The sequence below is a fragment of the Erithacus rubecula genome, assembly GCF_903797595.1.
Source record: "Erithacus rubecula genome assembly, chromosome: 1".
Classification (NCBI taxonomy): Eukaryota; Metazoa; Chordata; class Aves; order Passeriformes; family Muscicapidae; genus Erithacus; species Erithacus rubecula.
In genome coordinates this window covers 29,168,366-29,188,109 of record NC_136658.1, presented here as the reverse complement: position 1 = coordinate 29,188,109, position 19,744 = coordinate 29,168,366, and the positions used below count along the sequence as shown (strand labels likewise).

General features: G+C 37.8%; 1 protein-coding gene across 3 annotated transcripts in view; it reads left to right on the top strand.

The window, feature by feature from the left end:
* RSF1 (remodeling and spacing factor 1) overlaps positions 1-19,744 on the top strand; it is a 59,908-nt gene that overhangs the window by 38,309 nt on the left and 1,855 nt on the right. For 2 of the 3 annotated variants that reach the window (XM_079315023.1, XM_079315022.1), the window contains 9 exons: positions 1,906-2,103; positions 2,929-3,033; positions 4,383-4,462; positions 9,107-9,161; positions 10,503-10,609; positions 13,890-13,957; positions 15,063-15,270; positions 16,959-17,182; positions 19,036-19,227. In XM_079315023.1, coding sequence (XP_079171149.1) covers positions 1,906-2,103; positions 2,929-3,033; positions 4,383-4,462; positions 9,107-9,161; positions 10,503-10,609; positions 13,890-13,957; positions 15,063-15,270; positions 16,959-17,182; positions 19,036-19,227 — 1,237 coding nt within the window. Of the gene's footprint in view, positions 1-1,905; positions 2,104-2,928; positions 3,034-4,382; positions 4,463-9,106; positions 9,162-10,502; positions 10,610-13,889; positions 13,958-15,062; positions 15,271-16,958; positions 17,183-18,596; positions 18,998-19,035; positions 19,228-19,744 lie in introns of those variants that run through there. The other variant, XM_079315024.1, reaches the window with a different exon arrangement.

The window sequence follows — 19,744 nt, the reverse complement described above, 5'->3', positions numbered from 1 at the left end:
TTGTTATGGTGAATTCATGATATAACTTAGCTTTTCTCACATATATGATACACATTTTAATGTATTTTAGTAGAAACTTCTGTTTATGCAGAATAGATCTTTAAAAGTTAGTGAGGTACATATCACAGAAGGTTAAACATACATTTTATATGGTGTGCTGCTATGACTATATATTTATAAATAATCCTTTATTTATTTATCTTCCGTTTTCTCTGGATATGCAGCACAAAAAAAAAAGAGGAATAAGAAGTTTGTATTTTTAAGTGCACTTTTTTTATATCAATTTCTAAAATCCTATTAATTTTCCAGTGCAACATATTTTTGACTGATACAGTTTTCCCAAAGTATTCACTCATTTAGCAAGTTTCTTTCACATACTGCTGTGTTGGATAAGCTTAATAAAATGAACAAATAGTTGATTTGTCAGTGAATGGTAACATCTACACTGAAAAATTCTGTCACATGCATGGAGAAATGAAAAATGAATTTTTCATTTAAAGATGTTAATTTAAAAAGAAAGCATGTGAGAGTGATTTTATGTCCTGAAAGTCATTAGAATTTTGAAGTACTGCTGTTACAGGTGTTTTAAACTGTTTTAAGTTGATCTCTATTTGTGAAAGATCAAGAGATCTAAAGATGTGTACTTTTCTAAAGAGATTTTAAAATAATTATGATAGAGGAAGAAGTGTGAGACTGTTAAGCTTCTGTCATTTAAACAGGATGAAGAATACCAGGATCTTTAATAGTTTACTTTATATCTTGGGGCTCCTTTTCTTCTTAAAGATGGGTCTTATAAAAACCCAATTTGAAGTTGTCTCTTGTATGATTAATCTGTAGCCTAAGCTTAAACTATCATGGATTTGAAGTACCTTTGCTGCTAAAGCTTAGGGAACAGTAAAATCTGTAAACAGGTAGAAACTGCTGTTAAGAACCTGAAGCAAAATTTTACCAATATGACAAATGCTGCTTTGGTATGAGTCCACCCTGCAGGAGAAATAGAATATTTTGTGCATTTAATTTATTCATCTTATTCAGGTCTGTGAATAATTTAGTCAAAAAATTTAGAAAACGTTTTGAGTTGAAAAAGCTGGAAAAGTTATTTTCCATTTTCAGTGTCTATGGGGAGGGAGCAATAAGTTGTGAGAGAAGGATGGGTATGAGAAACAGTCAATGGGAATAAAAGTTTTTTCTGTTCGATATGTTGTTTTAATCTAAAATATCTTAGTTGCACCAAGTAGTTTAATTCAGAGTAGTCTTCTGAATTTTAATTGAAACCTTTTTCTCATTCAAAATATGCTAGTAATATATTAAATATTTTCATTCATAATATGGTGTAGATGCCCCTTTGATTAGCTAAAAAGAAGCACAAACTGAACCATGTTTCACTTAAGAAAATAATGAAAAAGTATAAATGTGAAAGAAGACCTAGATAGAAATTATGTACTTAAGGTGCAGTGATCTAATTTCAGAAACATGCATTTTCTAAAGTAAAATAAAATGCATAAGCTCTTTGGGGGACAGGTGGGAGAAAAAAAAGATTCTCTTTGGATTGAAGCAAGTTATCATGAAAAAGTCAGAAAGTGTGGATTTTACCATGTTCACTATGAAGTTAGCCTTCTCAAAATAGAAAAAAAGGGGCTGAGTGGAAAAATTTGTCTTCTTACTTTAAATCTTATTTGAAAAATTCTTTCTGCATGTAGATGCAATTTTTTTTTCACTTTATCTGGTTGCATTTTAAGGATCTTGGAAAGACAGTGTGTTCATTGAAATGCTCTGCTGTAAATTTACTGCAGCTGTTCTGACTGAAGTAAATATCTCACACTGGAGACAAATATTTTTTTAAGATCTGTGAAGAAACTCTGTGGGCTTCCTTTGTGTTTTTTTCTTTGAAATGGTGTCTCATAGAGAAGCAAAGTTCGGTGGACGGGTACGCGGACTCGTGGCAGGTGGAAATACTCAAGTAATGAAGAGACTGAGGACTCTGAGAGTGAAAAGAACTCTGAGGAGGAGGAAGAAGAAGAGGAAGAAGAGGAAGAAGAAGCTCCACCTGCTGATGACGATGAGCCCTGCAAGAAGTGTGGCCTTCCCAATCATCCTGAGCTGGTAGGTTTTTGGGGAAAGCTTCTGGGGATTGTTGTGTCAGATTTGGTGGATTAGCTTTGATGATGCCTGAAGGCACATCATCCATTGGAGTGACCATATGTAGGAGAGGGTTTTCTAGGTTTTAAGTGGTAAACTCAGGAGTAGATGAATTACCTTTAATAAGGAGAGAAGGAAGTTATTTTTCCTGATTGCCAAAACAAAAATGGCATCTTTTACAAGATTTAACACACCTTAGCCATTGAGTATCAATCTGAGTGAGGCTTTGAGGTTGTGCCTACAGTTGCAATGAATACAGAGCGGGCAACATTAAAAAGAACCTCAGCAGTGGGATGTCTGCTTTCCAAGGCATCAATGATATAGCCACATAGCTGCATAGTCATCTTCATTGGATGTAGCTGCATCTCACCCTGAGGGCTGAGTACAGTGAAATCCCAGACAGAGCGCAAGAAGATTTGTCTATTTCTCGTGGTTCTTACTTGTGATAGATACCACCATGAATTCCTCTGTTAACCTGGGAAATCATCATATGCAGTCCTGATATGAATCCAAAATATAATCCCACTCTTGGGTGTTAGGCAGATATCCTGGCATAACTGAGAGAAAGTTTGACTTTTAGAAGTCAGAGATAAATATTTCAGTTGATATGCACACAGCTTATGCCAGCTTTGTTCTCAAGGTATATGAAAAGGGATATCAAATTTTACCCAACTATGTATGAACTTTTAATAGCACAGTCCAGACACTTCTGTGTTGGCTGGGGAAGAGTTCTGGAGCTTGTTAGATGTGAATGGGGAAAGATACTCACGCAGTGTTTTGTTTGCACAGATTTTGCTGTGTGACTCTTGTGACAGCGGCTATCACACAGCCTGCCTTCGCCCGCCGCTGATGATCATCCCTGATGGAGAGTGGTTCTGCCCGCCCTGCCAGCATGTACGCTTCCTGTGGCACTTCACTCTTCTTTGCAGCTTTCCTTGTGGCTGTAGACATTGACTGGGGCTTTAACAAGTGCTTTCTATAATCTTTTTTGTCTGTTAACAAATAGACTGGGATGAATGGCAGGATGCTTATCTTCCCTCCTGTCCATTAGTAAAACTGAATTTTGATGTGATTTTTTTCTTTCTTTGTTCTGCTAGTGATGAGTGATTGTGTGTTGCTGATTTTTAGATGGGAATCTCCAGTCACACTGATTATCTCCCATCTCTGATTAAATCATAAGACTAGTATAGTATTAAAGATACGATGTCTTAATATTTCCCAAATTAAAGATTTAAGTTATCATCCAGGAGACAGAAGCAGTAGGCAACAAGGCATGGATCAGTGGCCAGAGCAAGAAGCAGTTTCTGAAGTGCTATTCCTTCTTCAGAGACATTTGCTCAGAAGCTGCTTAGAGAAAGCTGCTGTTACTGATGAATCTCAGGGTATGGTTTGACTCTGCTGGGAAAGCCAGGGTTGTTCTAGTCAAGTAATAGACAAGTATGAACTCGTATTCCAAGGTTAGAAGCAGGGTTGGTACTTGGGAGGATAAGCAGAAAGTGTGTGATGCTGCTCTTGTTAAATTAGTGGGAAACCATTTGTACACATTTTCAGAAAAATGTGCCTGATCCCACCCTACTTCTTTGGTTTTAGAGAAATTCTGTGCCAAAAGGGGTGTTGCCTGGTAAGCTAGTGACCTTGACATGATGTGAGATGGCTCTATTTGGTGTTGATTTTTAGTTGTCTTCTGAGGAGTGTTTTTCAGTAGAGATAATTTTGAATATGTAAGAATGTTTTCTTTACACTTGTACTTATAGCATATCCTTGTTCTGTTGCTGTTAAAGTACTCTTCAGTATGAAAAATGACAGCTGTGTAAAAGGGTGAAGAGCATCCTTGGAAATAGTATAAAGAGGGCATTAACATGGACTAAGGCACAATTTGTCAATTAAAAGTAATTTTTGCTTACAGCTCCTTGAGTATTTGGTAAGAAGATGATCCTAAAGGGTATCTGTGCTTTTTGCTGCAGTGTCCACTGAACTCATCTAGTTCCAACCTCCTTTGCCATGGGCAGGGACACCTTCCACTAGACCAGGTTGCTCCAAGTCTCATCCAACCTTGACTTGAGGGTGGAGCTCATGTTTTAAAAAGACAGGCTTTATTGTAAAGCCTTCTTCATTGGAGAGGAGCCTCCAGTGTAGCAAGACTTCTTCCAGATACAGACTGAGTGAATGAAGGGTCTGAATGTTAGTTCAATGTGAAAGTAGGTGGCTATGAAATAAACTAATTCTGTGTTTCCTTCCTTTAGAAATTACTCTGTGAGAAATTAGAGGAACAATTACAAGATCTGGATGTTGTCTTAAAAAAGAAGGAGCGTGCAGAACGCAGGTACTGTTGTTTGGATGTACTCACAGCAGTGCTGTGCAGGGGGTGGTAATAATTGAGCAAGCATTAAAATAACTGGGGACTGGGGAGAAAAGCAGTGATGAGACTGGGAATTGATAAGACCAATTTTGACTTCCCACTAATTATTGCTGGCTCAGTGCTGGGACAGCTTGCAAGAAGGGAGGAAGAGTACAGTAACTGAAAAAGATAAGCAAATACATTTGTACTATATTTTGGTTAAAATGCCTGAACACAAGTTTGACTTTCTTATACCAGTAGTTAAAGGGTTTCCATCACTGGCTCAGCTGAATGTCAGTCATGTGTAGAGTTGCTACTGTAAGCAAGTTTAAGTCTTGACTTTGCTCCTAAAGTCATCCAGATTATTGTGGAATTGGCGAGTCATTGCTTTAGATGCTGTTAAACTCTGCCTAATGTACAAGATTATGCAGCAACTGCTGTAGGGCAGTGGGTCAGTGAAGTTGCACAGAATATTCAGAATTGGAAGGGACCCACAAGGATCATCGAGTTCAGCTCTTCAGTGAATGCTTTGTGCAGGAATTGGACCAACAAGCTTTGCACTATTATCATCCTGCTCTGACCAGCTGTCCACCCCTGCCATTACCAGAGGCTAAATGCAAATGTATTTACTGCATTTAGGGACAACAGCCTTAACAGTTGGAATATTCTATTGGCAGTTTTCAGACCTGGAAATGAGACATGGTCTTCATAATTTTTACCTTTTAGGACATACATTGAGTACTTTGTGGAATTTAATAACATCTGTATGCATTATTAAGCAAAACTTTTGCATGGATTTTATCTTGAAAGGCAAATTTCTCTAGAAATTTAAAAGGGTGAGACCCTTTTAAAGAAAGTAGTTGTGCAGGCTTATATTTTTTGCAGGGACTGTAATATTGCATGAGATGTACTGAATCAGTGCTGGGATGATGGGAGCACAATCTGTGTCTGCTTTCAGCTTTCTTCAAATCTGTTTGTTATTGCTGTTGCAACAGCAACAATGATAGTGACAGATCAAGTACCAACTGTCCTGATATCACTACTTCTGCTCAGAGTGTATCTAGATCATACTGTGGTGAAATTATCCATTGCCAATTCTGCTGAATTTGTAGCTGTGGGAATGAAACTATCAGCTGTTTTTATGAGTTAACTCAGCAAATACACAGCCTCCATCTGTGCAGGAGTATGGGACACACAGGAAATCAGCTGCTTTGCTTTATGGTGGGAGTGCTCATTACTAGTGAACAGTATTTTTGGACTTACTTTGGTAAATATTCTACTGGCAGACATTACATGGAATGCAAGCTTTTGCCAGTCTGTCTTTGCTTTCTTGAAATGACCAGTGTTGCATTAAAACACAGTCTTCTGAGAGCAACAGGAGAAAATACAGTTGATATGATAGCAGTTTTCAGTGTCTGAAACAGATGTTTAATAACTGTTTTGCAATTTGATCCTCATACCAAATAAACCTAATGCTTTATATTGTATGTCATAAAGTTGAGCTTTGTATTTAGTTAATTTCCAATGTTTTTTCCTTGGAAATTAGCTTGAGTTATAATAGACTTCACAATGCAATAGCTGAATATCGAAGTCTTCCAATTTGCTGCTGTATTGTAGCAAATAATAAGGTAAAAAGGCTGAAGAATCACAATGCCAGAGGAAATGATAGTTGTTATTACAGCTCACTCACATTACTTGAATGCAGTGTTTCTGAAAACTCAGTATGTGGTTGGTGTCTGTCTTTTTGGCAAAGAAAAGAAGTCCAACTCTGTCATTATGGATATGTCTACCTGATAGGTTCTTTGAACCAGTGTTGCTGTCATGATTTTTGAAGTGTGATGATGTTGAGTTCTTTCCAGCTCTCAGGAATCTGCTCAGCCAAGTGCTTGCCCATCTCCAAACTGTTATGTCACTGTTTTTTTAAATTAAACCTTCAGCTTTAAAAATACATAGATGAAATCATACCTTCCCCCCCCCCCCCCCCGACCTTTTTCTGTTCATGAATTGAGGGTGCTGCCACAACAGCTTGCCTGTATTTCAGGTTTCTCATGTACAGACTAAGTTGTGTAATCATCTCCTACCACCAGCTGGAGGGAGTGGATATTAAAGCCTTTTAGGATCTCCCTTTTAATCCATATTAGAAACTCTCAGACTTTTTGATGGAAAATCCCTCTAGGAACTACTTGTCTAATTCTCCAAGGCCAAACCAAATGGAGTACTTGCTTTCATACACACTTTCATGAACTTATCTGTAGCAGCTTTTGCAGCCACATAGTTGACTTAAAATGTTTTTTTTTTATTTGCCCAGGAACACATAACCAGTCAGTGCTTATTTGCTGCTGCCCTTGGAGTGATGTCTTAGTTCCAATGTTTAAACTCTTGGTTAAAGTCTTGAGCTCCTGTCTGTCACAAAAGGAATAAGGAATTAATTTGATATAATTTTGTATTTAATTTCAAGATCTTGACCTCAGCAGGATTATCTTGTTCCATTTGCTGATTTGTTAAGCACTGTATACTCAAGCCAGGAAGAAGAGCAGCAGAACTGGAAAACCTTGCTGATCATGTTTAAAAGCAGATTAATTTTTCTCATCTCTTGTCTCTTAATGTTTTGCATTACAAGAAATGAGAAGTTGGGTAAACCATCAAAGACGCTTGCTGAATATTAAAATGTTTGCCATCTAGTTCCTTTCTCATTTCAGTAATTGTGTTCCTTGCCTTAAAATGTTATTTTAATTAATTTTCAAGAGTGTAGTGATTATGCACAGCATCCTTCTTCCTCATCCAGCCAATCTTATGGTGCCCAATTGGATGAGGATTTCTTTTCATCATTTAGGAATATTTACATTAGGATACAAAACCAATTTCTTATATAGACAGCCAGTCATTTCAGTAGGCATAATGATACCGTGTTGTCAAAGTCCATGGTCTTTTTAGCTGTAAAACAACTTCATCCATTTTTTAGTCTTTGTAAGTATTACTTTACAAACTGTGCTTTTTCATTTTATTTAAGAATATTATGCTCAAGAGTGTAGAAGGCTATTCAGAAGACTTTTAAAATTTACTTAGATTCTTTAGAACCTAATGAAAGTATTGGAAACCAAGTTTTTACACATAGATGCTTCTATTTTCAAAAAATAACCCAGGGAAGTAAACATATCTAAAATTAATAAATGTCTTGGGTATTTTGGCAGGTATGTGCATGATGTGTCCTGTTGCAACTCAAGTGTAATGCAACAGGCTCATACATGCACTCCCTGTAACTTCAATGGTCTGATTCTAACTGGTTGTTCTGACTTCAATTCAAAAATCCAGGGTCCTTCCAGACACCAGTAAATGCCACCAACTTTCATTGTGCTCTTAATTTCTTTAAATTACACCTTGTTTTCCTAGGAGAAGGCTAGTAGGGAGGCCTATGGTGGTAGAGTTTTGTTACCCACCCTAGTGTGCATTAAGTACCTGGCTGTTCTTCCTCAGAGAGTGCTTTTCTGAAAGCTCAGTTCAGCACTGTGAAGATCAGCATGTAGTGGTGTTTATGAAGTGTTAGGAAATCCATCTCTAGCTGAGACTGACTAATACCACAGGACTTAGAGAAGACTTGTGTCCTTCAGGAGCCAGAGTTATCCCTGAGGCAATTCATATGATGCAGAATGTCAGTGTTGAGGAAAGCTAAGTCTAAACTGAATTTTGCTTCCATAGATTTAATCCTGTAACACACTATGGGCAAGGAGGACAGCCTGCTTCTCCTTACAAGAGTCTGTCCTGTGTTTGAGTACTTCTTTCTCTCCCATCTTCAGTCAAATGTTCTCTACACTGATCCATCCTCTTTTTTCAGCCCTTCTCTACAGGGTGTGTCTGCTGCCCTCCAGTACCTCCCACTGGCTAGTTCTGAACTCTTGAGCTGGATCACATGTTTCTTGGGGAGTATGTGGTGCCCAGATGGCTCTAAGTGCTCCAGCCAGGTGTGAACAGGACTGAGTGCCATGGCAGGTGTCCTTCAGGTGTCCTGTTGGCTGTTGTCCTATTTGCATGTCCATCTGTCATCATAGTTCTTTGTGAAGCAGTTTGACTCTGCTGATCTTTGCTCAGGCTGTTCTTCTCTGAAAAAGAATTCCTCTGTAGGCAGTTATTTAGTGTTTCTAGAGTTGATTCTTCCTGGTTAGGTCTAATATCTGGCATTTATCCATTTTGGATTGCTTTCTACCTTTACATATTTTTTTCCAGTTTGGTGTGATTCTGAATTCCCATTTTATTTTTCATCATCTTCACAATGGGTGGTAGTTACAGATCTGACAACATAATCTTCATCACAGCATTAATATTTTTCAGTTGGTTTTTGCTTACTTTTTATGCACCAAATTCAGTAAATTCTGTGGTGCCTGCTCAAAGCCTTCAAGTACTGTTGATTGTCAGAACTCCTTGGAAATCTCTTACATTATACATTCAGGAAAATGTAATCACTTGAGAATTAACACATAATCCCAACTTCAGTAACTTCTCACTTGGAACATCCTCTTGGGATGTTTCTGCTGAGTGATATAGTAAGAGCTTCAAATGGTGCTAATTATAGCATTATTTTAGATATCTGCAGACTTTCTGTAAGCTTATTTTCATTTTCCTTCTCTCCTCAAGAAAAGAGCGATTGGTGTACGTGGGTATCAGTATTGAGAACATCATTCCACCTCAGGTAAGCTAGTGTGTCTATGTGGTATTATTGTTATATTTTCCAAACTTCTTGGGGAAGAAGTCTCTTATTGCTGTGTCAGAGGTGCTAGTAGTATCTTGGAAAGAAAAGTCAATCTATGTGCAGATCAGAAATTATTCTAGACCCTTCATTTTAAACTGAATATAGCAAAGAAACCAAGGGAGCTTTATGGTGTTTATTAGAGCCACCTGATTTCACACAGAGTCCCCTCCCAGTGAGGGATTGCAGGACTACCTCCCTGCCCATTACAGATGGGTTTTCAGTTGAGTGCCCTATATATATATATATTCAGTATTTTATATAGGTGGGAATCAGTTACTTAACTCTGGTGTTTGCTGTCCAGTTACTAGGTCTGAGCTAATTGTCATGGCTTTCCCTTGGAACTGATGGAAACAAATGTTTTTGGCTTGTGATTCAGAGGGAATATGTAATATCTCTATTGCAGGATAGCATTTGCCTTCACCTTCAGGATGTTAATGTCATGTGATTAAAAACTGCCAGCATTTAGTGTTTCATTAACAGAGACTTTTGTACAAAAAAATATTTCTCTTGAGAAAAGAGGAGAAATCTTTGATTCACATGAAGAACAGCCTCTTCTCACTTAAATTCACTTTAAAGCACGTCTCTGGAAGTCTTAGCCAAACTCTTTCATCTGGAATTATATAATCTGTTATTTGGAGTTGAAAATGAAACTTTTGTTCATTTTAAGCATAGACTTTCCACTCTGCGTGACTGTAACAACTCCAGCTTTTTCTCCCTGTCTCTGAATACCAGAAAAACGATAACAGATTTTACAAACTTGCAAAAGATTCCATGGCTGAGAGCAGATATTTGTAAAATACAGCCTGGGGCCAGATTATTTTGCTTTTAAATTAATAACTCACAAACACTATAATAAAACTAACCTGCATGAAACTTCACTGAAACTGCACAGTGTAAAGGTATCCCTGTGCTTGGTATGTAGAGGTGGTGGCCACAGTTTGTTCAGCTGACACATTTTTACTAGTCCTGGGAGTATCATCCAAGGCATGATCTCAGCATTGCAGCATAAGCACAATGCTCCAATAGCCTGAACCCTTAAACTCTTGTGTTTGGAAAGTTATATAGCCTGTAAGGGCAAAATGTGCAAATTCACCTGAACTGCTATAATAGGTCACTATATTACAATTTATATTACACTATATGTACTATATTGCAATGAACTGTGTTGGGCATATGAGATTTCTAGACAGAATGAATTATTTATGTTATGAATTCAGTCATAATGAATGTGAAGGGAGGGAGGAGATAAAGCTTTTTGACACTTCTGTCTTATCTGAACAGGAGCCAGAAATACCTGAAGGTCAGGAAGAAAAGAAGAAAGATTCCAAGAAGCCCAAATCAAAGCTTGAAAGGAGATCTACCAGAACCCGAAAGTGCATAAGCTACAGGTCAGCAACTTGTAAAAATAGCTTGTACAGAAAAAGTCATACTGTTGTTTCCTTTCGGAATCATCCCACCACTTCTCATTTAAACTTTTACATTTAACAGAGAAGTCCAACTAAAGTGTCTTTGTTCTTCCCTCTGAATACTGGTTATTCTGGGGGGTTGTGAGAGCATGAGGTGGTATAATGAAAGGGTGATGCATTAAAAAATGAAAACATATGATGTTTTGTTCAGGAATACTGGAGAAGATTTTGGTGCTATTGCAGTTTCTGGAGTGAGTTAAAGTAGGTGAATTAAACCTCTCCTTTCTCTTGCAAGAGAGACTTCTTGTGTCTCAAGGCTCCTTGCTCTCTTCCCCCTCCCCACCTTAGATCCTCCTTACATGAAAGGGGAATGAAACTTACAATGCATCTAAAAATAATTTTTAGAGAAATTGTGACAAAAATGCAATTATTAAATGAAAGTGCCAAGACTCTGAAATTAGAATAGGTCACCAAGGTTTTCAAAATTTTAGCAGGATTTTAAAAACAACTTTTGTTCTCAGTGTATTACTAAGTAGTTTTTATAGAGTGCTTTCTAAATAATAACTTGTGATGCTCTGTATCATCTTCAGTCCACCAGGCAAGTAGAATGCCCTTGGGATTAGAAAAGAATGTGGTTGCCTGAGAGATTGTGGGAGTCTGTCATGAATGCATTAGGAATGTTAAAAAAACCCTGTCTTTCCAGTAGTTGCTCTATGTAGACCTTTATCATAAAAAATTATAACATTCCAATACTAGAATAATGAGCTTTCCAGCCCTAACCATCGTTGAATTTATAGTCAGCCTGGTTTTGCTGCTGAGGAGAGGCATGGCATTTGTATAGGTTGGTTTTTCCAGCCTCATCAGAGCACTCAGTCTGACTTTGCTTAGCTGTTGGATTTTGGTAAGTTTTTGAATGAACAGCAGTAGTCACACTAATGAAAATGCCATTGCTGCTTTGGGGAATTAAGCATTCCTATAAGGAATGTTATGCTGCAGGCAAGACTACATAGATCTGCTGTTATGTTAATGCCAGGTCAGGCAGCATCTGACCAGGGGAAAAAAAGCCCTTGCCTGAGCGGGGTGTGTGGCACAAATTCAGCAGGACCCATGTTGTGCAATTACAGTAAATTTTCATTGAATGTAATGTTTCAGAAAAATCAGTCTTCTGATAAAAAATGATAATCTTTCTTGCAGACTACATCATACACATAAGTTTGAGCTGGTGAAAAGATTAAATGTATCAGTGTGTGATATTTTTATGTCTGCAGTGAAGTTCCACTGGTGTCACTGAGAGTTGTGACAGCAGGGGAAAATAAGTGCTAAAAGTCTTATTCCACTAGGAAACAGATCTGTATTGTAGAGCATCGTAGTTCTCTAAAGTATCTATAATAGCTTTGTATCACCCAGCTGTTGAGTCCTCTTGTGAGCAAGTTAGCAAAAACCTGCATCATGAATAAAGCAGCAGCAGCAGAAATTATATTCCATTACACCTAATGAACAAGCAGCTGTGAGCTCATATCTGAGCTCAGGTTATTTGAAAGCATTAAGTGATTTCTCAAAAAAAGAGGGTTGTTTTTTTTAGCTATGTGGAGTGAAAACACTGTTTGAGTAATGTGGAACTAATATAACTGATGGAATAATTTCAGAGTTATTTCTTTGTTGGGTATGTTGCCTGGAAAGGCTGACCTGGAACAGAGACTAGACAGTATAAAAGGAATTAAATAGATATTTACTGAAAGGATACACTTTGGGTAGTGCAAGAGCCAGCCTGGGGCTACACCCAAATCAAATCCAAGATGGATTCTGGTTACGAGTTTTTATACTTCTGTGAGTTTGGGTTCATTTACATATTGGGGTTAATTATTCAACCACAGCCCCAGGCTGTCTTAGTTCCCTGGCTTGCCCCCTTTCCCTCACCATTGTTTATGCTTTTTGGTTACCAACTGTCCTTAATTCTCTAGCTAGGAAGGGATTGTTTTGTCTATCTACCCTGTGAAGGGAACTTACTAACACCAAATAGGAAGTTTCAGAGTTACACACCAAGCAGCAGAGATTCTGAAAAATACAAAAGGCTAAAACCCAAGGCATCAGGTAAAGCTGCCTTTAGAGTGGCATGCAGTTATTCCTAAGGAGTCTAAAGATGTCAGAAGTCCATCACCTTATTTTTAAAGGAGAAAGTGTTTTATGTTTATTATTGGAATATAGAGTAGAATATTAGATTTATTTTTCTCTTGTACTGCTGAAGGTTCCTATGGAGGACCAAGGTAAATATAACTGGAATCTTTCTTTCATGACTGAGAGGTGGAATTTTTAATGAATGTATTGTCCAGTTGTTAGTTGTATCTGAAAAAATTACAAAAAATTAACTTCTTGAAAAACTAGAAGAAAAATTTGCATCTAAATAAAAATTCTTTTCTATATAGTTAATAAAATGTATACTTTTGCATGTTGAAGCTTAAAACATCTATTTTTCTGAACAGGTAACAATACTTTTTTATGGAATTAGATTTTATAACTGAAGAAACAAACTGAGGTCATCTGTGTTGAAAGGACTGTATCTTTTCTTCAGTTTGCCATTCTCTTTCAATGAGTTACTCAGAGTGCAGAAATTTATGCAGTTTTGTAAAAGCTGTTGAAGGACAAGCACACTCAAAGACTTTGCTTTTGTTTGTCCTGTTCAGTTATGTAACATTGCATTACAACTTACTTATGTAGATTTGTGAGGAACTTTGTACTTTGTATTTTATTTTATCTGTTTAGCTTAGAATATTGCAGATCCATAAAGTAGCATGAGCTTTAAGAGTAGAAAGCAGCTATGTGAAATCAATTCTGAAGGAGAATGTGGACAGAATAAAGAATTTTGCATTGAGTTTAATAGATGATTGTCAGGCTGTTTTGAAGGTTGGTAGAGCTAATGTCATCTAATAAAAGTTGTGGAAAAAATGATGACTACTTTGTGTGAAAATGCTATTGAAACCATTTTAAAGAACTTTCACATTATATTGTTAAATTCAGAGGCCTGCTGTGTAAAATTGAAGGAGATTTCTCTTCATGTAACTCAATGGTAAATAATCTGCAAGCAAAGAGATGTAAGGAACACAACTTCAATAATAAAATAGCCATTTTTAAAAATTCTGGCCCATTATTGTTGTTAATTAATTATGTATCCAGCAGTGTAATTTCTGAAGATTTTGAGGTATATTTTTGTAACGATTTAATTAAGGTTCACTTCAAAGTGGTAATTGGAAGCTGTTATTTTTAGGTTTGATGAATTTGATGAGGCAATTGATGAGGCAATTGAAGATGATATCAAGGAGGCTGATGGAGGAGGTATGTTTTTGATGTTACTTGTTTTGCATTGCAATGGTGATAAGAAGAAGAGAACAAATTTATTTTAATATGAGAAGCAACAAATATAATTCTGTCCCTCCAAACTCTTTAATTTGCCTGGGATTTCTTTACTGCTGGATTTTTCTATGTGAACTAAATAATTTCCCTTAGGAATGGCAATCACATGCTGCCAAAAAATGTCAGAAAATTAGTAAAAGTTGATAGTTAAATCCAGCCTGTAAAGGTTTTAAATATGTGATGAGTAAGTTTTAGATTTGAGATTGGAAATTGGCAGCAGTGCTGTTGACATTTGTCCCCTGTAGAAAGAGGACTCACAAATTGGTCTGCAGTTGGACCCTCTAAAGACTGAGTGTACCAGATTATTTAAATATTCATCCAGCTCTATTAGCACTTCTCAGTTGAACATGAATAAAGTAAAATTTTGTTCTTTGTTGCCTGTTAAGGCAACATGGGACCAAGACAGTGATCTTCAGCACTTATCTGAGGGATGGAGGTGGATTTGTGCTTCTGCATCACCTTAACTTGCCTGAATAAAAGTGTCATGAAACATTGTCCTTTGATTGTTTGGCCTGTGGCATTTCCAGACACTCACTAGTTTCAGAAACTCATGGATGTATGCAGACAATCTGAAAATTGTGTCTGTGGGTGTGTAACACAAGATCCATTATAGTAAATATAACCAAGTCTCAACACTAAAGCATCTTTTCAAAAACTCCACTTCTTGGCCCAAACACAAGTCAAACCCTTCATCTCCCAAGAAGGATATTCAACATTACAAAAGTGTATTTTCTGGTAATTGCCCTCTCAAAAGGCACTGGTGTGGTAATAATGTGGGTTGTGGTTGAGCATCAGAATGCAGACACTTAACTATGGCCTTCTGCATGGACCTCAATATTTCCATGTGACCACAGCTGGACTGTGTGTGTCAGGAGCAAAATTCTGGACAGAGTGTTGCTTGACATGAAAATACTCTGTTTGACAGAAAATAAACTGAAGTTAGGCACATACAAGAAAGATCTGTAGAAAGTTAAAAAAAAAAAAAATTAAACTTGATATTGTTTCCCCTTTCTGTCACTGAATTTAGGCATTGGCAGAGGCAAAGACATGTCAAATATCACAGGTCACCGTGGAAAAGACATTTCCACAATCCTAGAGGAAGAAAGGAAGGAAAACAAGCGACCACAAAGGGCTGCTGCAGCACGACGCAAGAAACGACGGCGACTGAATGACTTGGATAGTGACAGTAACATGGATGAAGAGGAGAGTGAGGATGAATTCAAGATCAGCGATGGGTAGGTTAGCAATTTAACCTCCCCACAAGTCACTGACCTCTACAGGCTTCTGTAGCTCTGCAGTGCCCCTGACATGATCATCAGGATCATGTTTCCAGTGCTGGAATGGCAGTGCACAGTGCCAGTAAGTCAGAGAATTGGAATGGTTTGGGTTGGAAGGGACCTTAAAGATCACTCAGTTCCAAACACCCTGCCATGGAGTCCTTCTAGCCTAGGAGAATGTCATTGTACTGGAAAAACTGTACTCTGGATCCATGTGCTGACATAATCCAATCTATATTTTAAGCCTAACACATTCTGGAAAGGTTACTGTGATGTTTGAGGCCTCACTACAGACTTCTGTTAGTGAAGGAGCCAGGTGGGCTCTGTTCTCTGGCTGATGTGACTGTTGAGCAGAAATCTCTAACAAAAATGTAGCTAAAATGAGACAGGTTGTTCCCTTTTAAAAACAAGAGTTGAAAATCCCTGTTTTGTGGGATTTTTTGGCCTGATTGTCATTTAGAAATTGGAAGAGGAAAATTTTCATTATTTAGAGCACACATAACCTTTCAGGCAGATCTGAAATGAGTTCTTGATTGCTGCTCTGTAGGAGGTAGAGTTTGAATACAACCAAAGGAAGTGGCTTATACTGTAGAAAACAAATATATGTCATTGCTCTGGCTGACTGAAACTCACTTTCCACAGAATTTCTCATCATTCAGTCTGGGCAATTACTGATGTTAAAAAAATTGATAATTTTACATTAGCTTTATGCCTCAATGAAGCAACATCATAAAGCAAGCATGAGGCTGTAGGCTCTTTACCAGCAACATTTAAAGCTTTACACCAATGACTTAGTCAATTTACTAAGTGTATGGAAAATCTATACAAGATAAATGCAAATTTTGAGCCTTGTGTTTCACCTGTGACCACACTGAGGACTTTTCAGTGGCACCCTGAGTAATTGAGCTACATGTGCTGGAACTTTCCAATCAATGAGTATAGCTTGTGGAAATGTCACAGAATTAATACTGCATTGATTTGTTAAAGTGTGGTCATGCATTTTCAACTCCATCCATTGCTTTGGGCCTTCTGGATCTTACAGTGGAATTTAAATCAGCTGGCAGCCAAATGCAAGTGACTGTGTACCTTCAATGCACAATGGTTTTCAAAAAAACCTCAGCTCACTTGAAATGATGGGAAAGTTACAAGTTTATAAGGTTGTGAGGTGCATGTTTTGCATTAGAGCCATAGTTTTGTGTTAAGACATGATATTCTAATTATCAGAAATTGTGTGGGACAGTGCTGGGTTTGTGAAGGAAAGGTCATCTTTGCTAGAAAGTGGTTGGTATTTCTTTTCCCTCCACAGTATCTGCCGTGCAGACATTACATTACAGTGAAGCATATGAGCACTCTAGGATCTGTCCTATGTTACTGCCACCTGCAGTGTTGGTTTGACAGTGTTTATATCCACCTGCTGTTCTAGTCTGCTGTGTACTGTCATGCACTGTAGAGCTGAATACATATCTGAAACCTTATGTCAGTAATGGCAGCTTGCTCTCTCTGGGCCTTTGCTCCTCATTATAAGATGGTGCTTTTTTTTGTTTTGTGTAAAATGATACTTATCACTTGCTTGTAAAGTACAAGTACTAGTTCAATCCTTTGGCTGTGATACCTATCTCTGTTGTCTGGGGTTTTCCTTTGAGTAGATCTCAGGATGAGTTTGTTGTATCAGAAGAAAATCTGGATGAAAGTGAAGATGATCCACCATCAAATGAGGACAGTGACTCGGAGTTCTGTGCCCGCATATCCAGGCGACACCACTCCAGGCCCATGAGGCAAAGCAGGCGGTTACGAAGGAAAACAGTCAAGAAAAAATACTCTGAAGATGATGAAGACGAAGAGTCTGAGGACAATTCAAGCAGAGAGTCTGGTGAGTATAAGCAACCTTTGATATTTTACATACTCTGTTCTGGAGAGAGGGAGAATGACAGTCTGAGTTTCTCTCATGACTGACACTAACTTGTTTGCTTGCTTTGTTCAAGTTGCTACTTGTCCTGCCATCAGTATTTTTCAGAAAACTGATATCAAGCACTAGGTTCTTGGCATTTCTAGGTATGTAAATAAATGCTTGTGCTATGATTCTAAAGGTCACCACTGTGGTTAGTTTCAGCTATCTGTATACCTCTCCTGTTTGACACGTGATTATAGGAAAGAGGATGGAGACAAAAGTGTTCTTCTTTATAGCTAGTAGAAGACCTATGAAAAAGATTCTGAAAGAAACATTTTCTGTCACTTTTACAGAAGAAAACTTCAGTCATGTGGCATTCTGTGTTTTCTGGGAAGCTTGAAAGCAAAGACCTTGAATCTCTCTCTCATAAAATTATCCTTAAAATCTTTAGTAACTGAAGATTCTTGCAGCACAGGAGAACGTAATAATTCACTTTATTCTACTTGTCCTTCAACTTCATTTTCTGTTGGGATGGTTTGAACTGTGAGAACAGTACCAGTGCACTTCATAAACCTTTCCATGATCAGATCTTTCTCTGAAGACTGTCCTCCTTGTTTCTGCTTAATTTGAGACACAAACTGGAAAGTGCCATATACATGAGCACTCATGTTTTCCTCACTCTTACTGTGAACTTAAGGTTCTAACTGTACTGGAGTGTTAACTTACTGTGTTATCTTTCCAGTGTGTTATCTATCTGTCTAGAATATAGATGATGAACATGTTGGAGTAAGTTGGCTTTGGAGTACTGATTTCCACAAGGAAGGTTCATGCATGGACAGATGAAGACAATGATATGAGTGACCAGAGTGATTGTTGTCTCCTTGCCCTCAATGCATCTTTGCTCTGATCATAGGCTCTTATCAATGAAGATACTGGCAGAAGTCTAAAGAGATTGCTTATCTGTTCTGTAATGCACAAGAGCAGCTGTTTGTTTCCTGGTGGACACACATCTGTGATAAAACCAACTGATTCCAGTATTATTCCCTATATATTTAAAAGTATAATCTTAACTGTGTTTCTGTTTCTCTCTTACCTTATTATTGTCCATCAGGTCCTGCTTTAAAGCCTGTTTTGAGCTAAAGAAATCAGATGCCCTGCAAGAGGCTTTATTTCTTTATGTTCTTGCCAACTTGCTGTGTTTCTGTGTCTAATTTTTTAGGAAGTAAAGAGGATGCCACTTTGATCTGTGATTCATGTCAATCACTAACTTAGGAACAGTGTGTGACTTTTATAGAAATGTATCTTGGGATAATTGTTCTGGCATAGCTCAGTGAAAGGCAGCTGAAGTTAATTTGAGGCTATTTTCAACTGATGTAAACAAATTTAGTTTTTGAAGACACTAGCTGCAGTAGACTGGTGCAGGAAGAACTGTGATTGATGGTAAGTTTCTTCTGGATGGTTTCTGTTTTAAGCAAACCCACGATTGAGTGAAACTGATTTTTATTGTTAATTTATATAACTCAGTTCTTGAAGTTTCATCTTGTCGGTAGTTTTTTATCTACCTGTTCTTAAAAGTCTTTTAGTAGAGTACAATTTATTTAAATTTCAAAAGCAGAACAGACTCTCCTGAGGCACTGGTAACGTGTGCCATCAACTCCAATGGTAAGGTTGTTTCCACTGTCAGGAATTGGAGAGATGTCTCTGACACCTGTAGAGATGAGACAACAAAAGCACCATAACGAAATTATCTGAATTAGGAAATTACCTGAATTTTTTATGTGAGGCAGTTTTTTGCTTTGATGGAATAACACACATCTCTATTTTGTTTCATACAGAGAGTGGTGATTACACAGATTACAGTGATGATGATTACCTGGAAACGAGGAGGAGAAGATCAAGACGGAATCAGAAGAGACAAGTTAATTATAAGGAAGATTCAGAAAGTGATGGCTCACAGAAAAGTGTCCGATATGGGAAGGAGTTGAGAAGAGTTCACAAACGCAGGCTCTCCACCTCAGATAGTGAAGGTAAAATACTGTCCAGCATTTCCAGGAGCAGGTGTATGTCAGCATCATCATGAAGGGAAACTTCTATAATTCCAAGACTTCACAGAATTGTCTTTCTAGAGTTCCTTGATGTTTCTCAGAAACTCTTTCCTTCTGAAACAGCCCACTGGTACTTTATGAGGCATTGAGACACTTCTCAAATTTAGTATTGCCCCTAATCCTGACTTCCAGGTCTGAATTTACTGTGTCTGACACAGAGTGTTTGGATTCCAAAATTGGCACCAATGCTGTTTCACCACTTTTCTGTTAAGAGGTCACAAAGCTGCCTCCCACGAGCCTCTAAAGATCTTCTTATGTAAAAGGAAGGGCATTGTCTGCCCTGACTCTGTGCTGGTGGTTCAGACTCATTTCATCTCCTGTTTAAGGAGCTGTGCCAAGTGCAGAGGAATCCTCTCTCAGTAATGTCAGGCACACCATGAGTGATTGGTGTGCTTTGTGATTTATAATTAATTAGCTTTTACAAAGCCAGCCACTGACT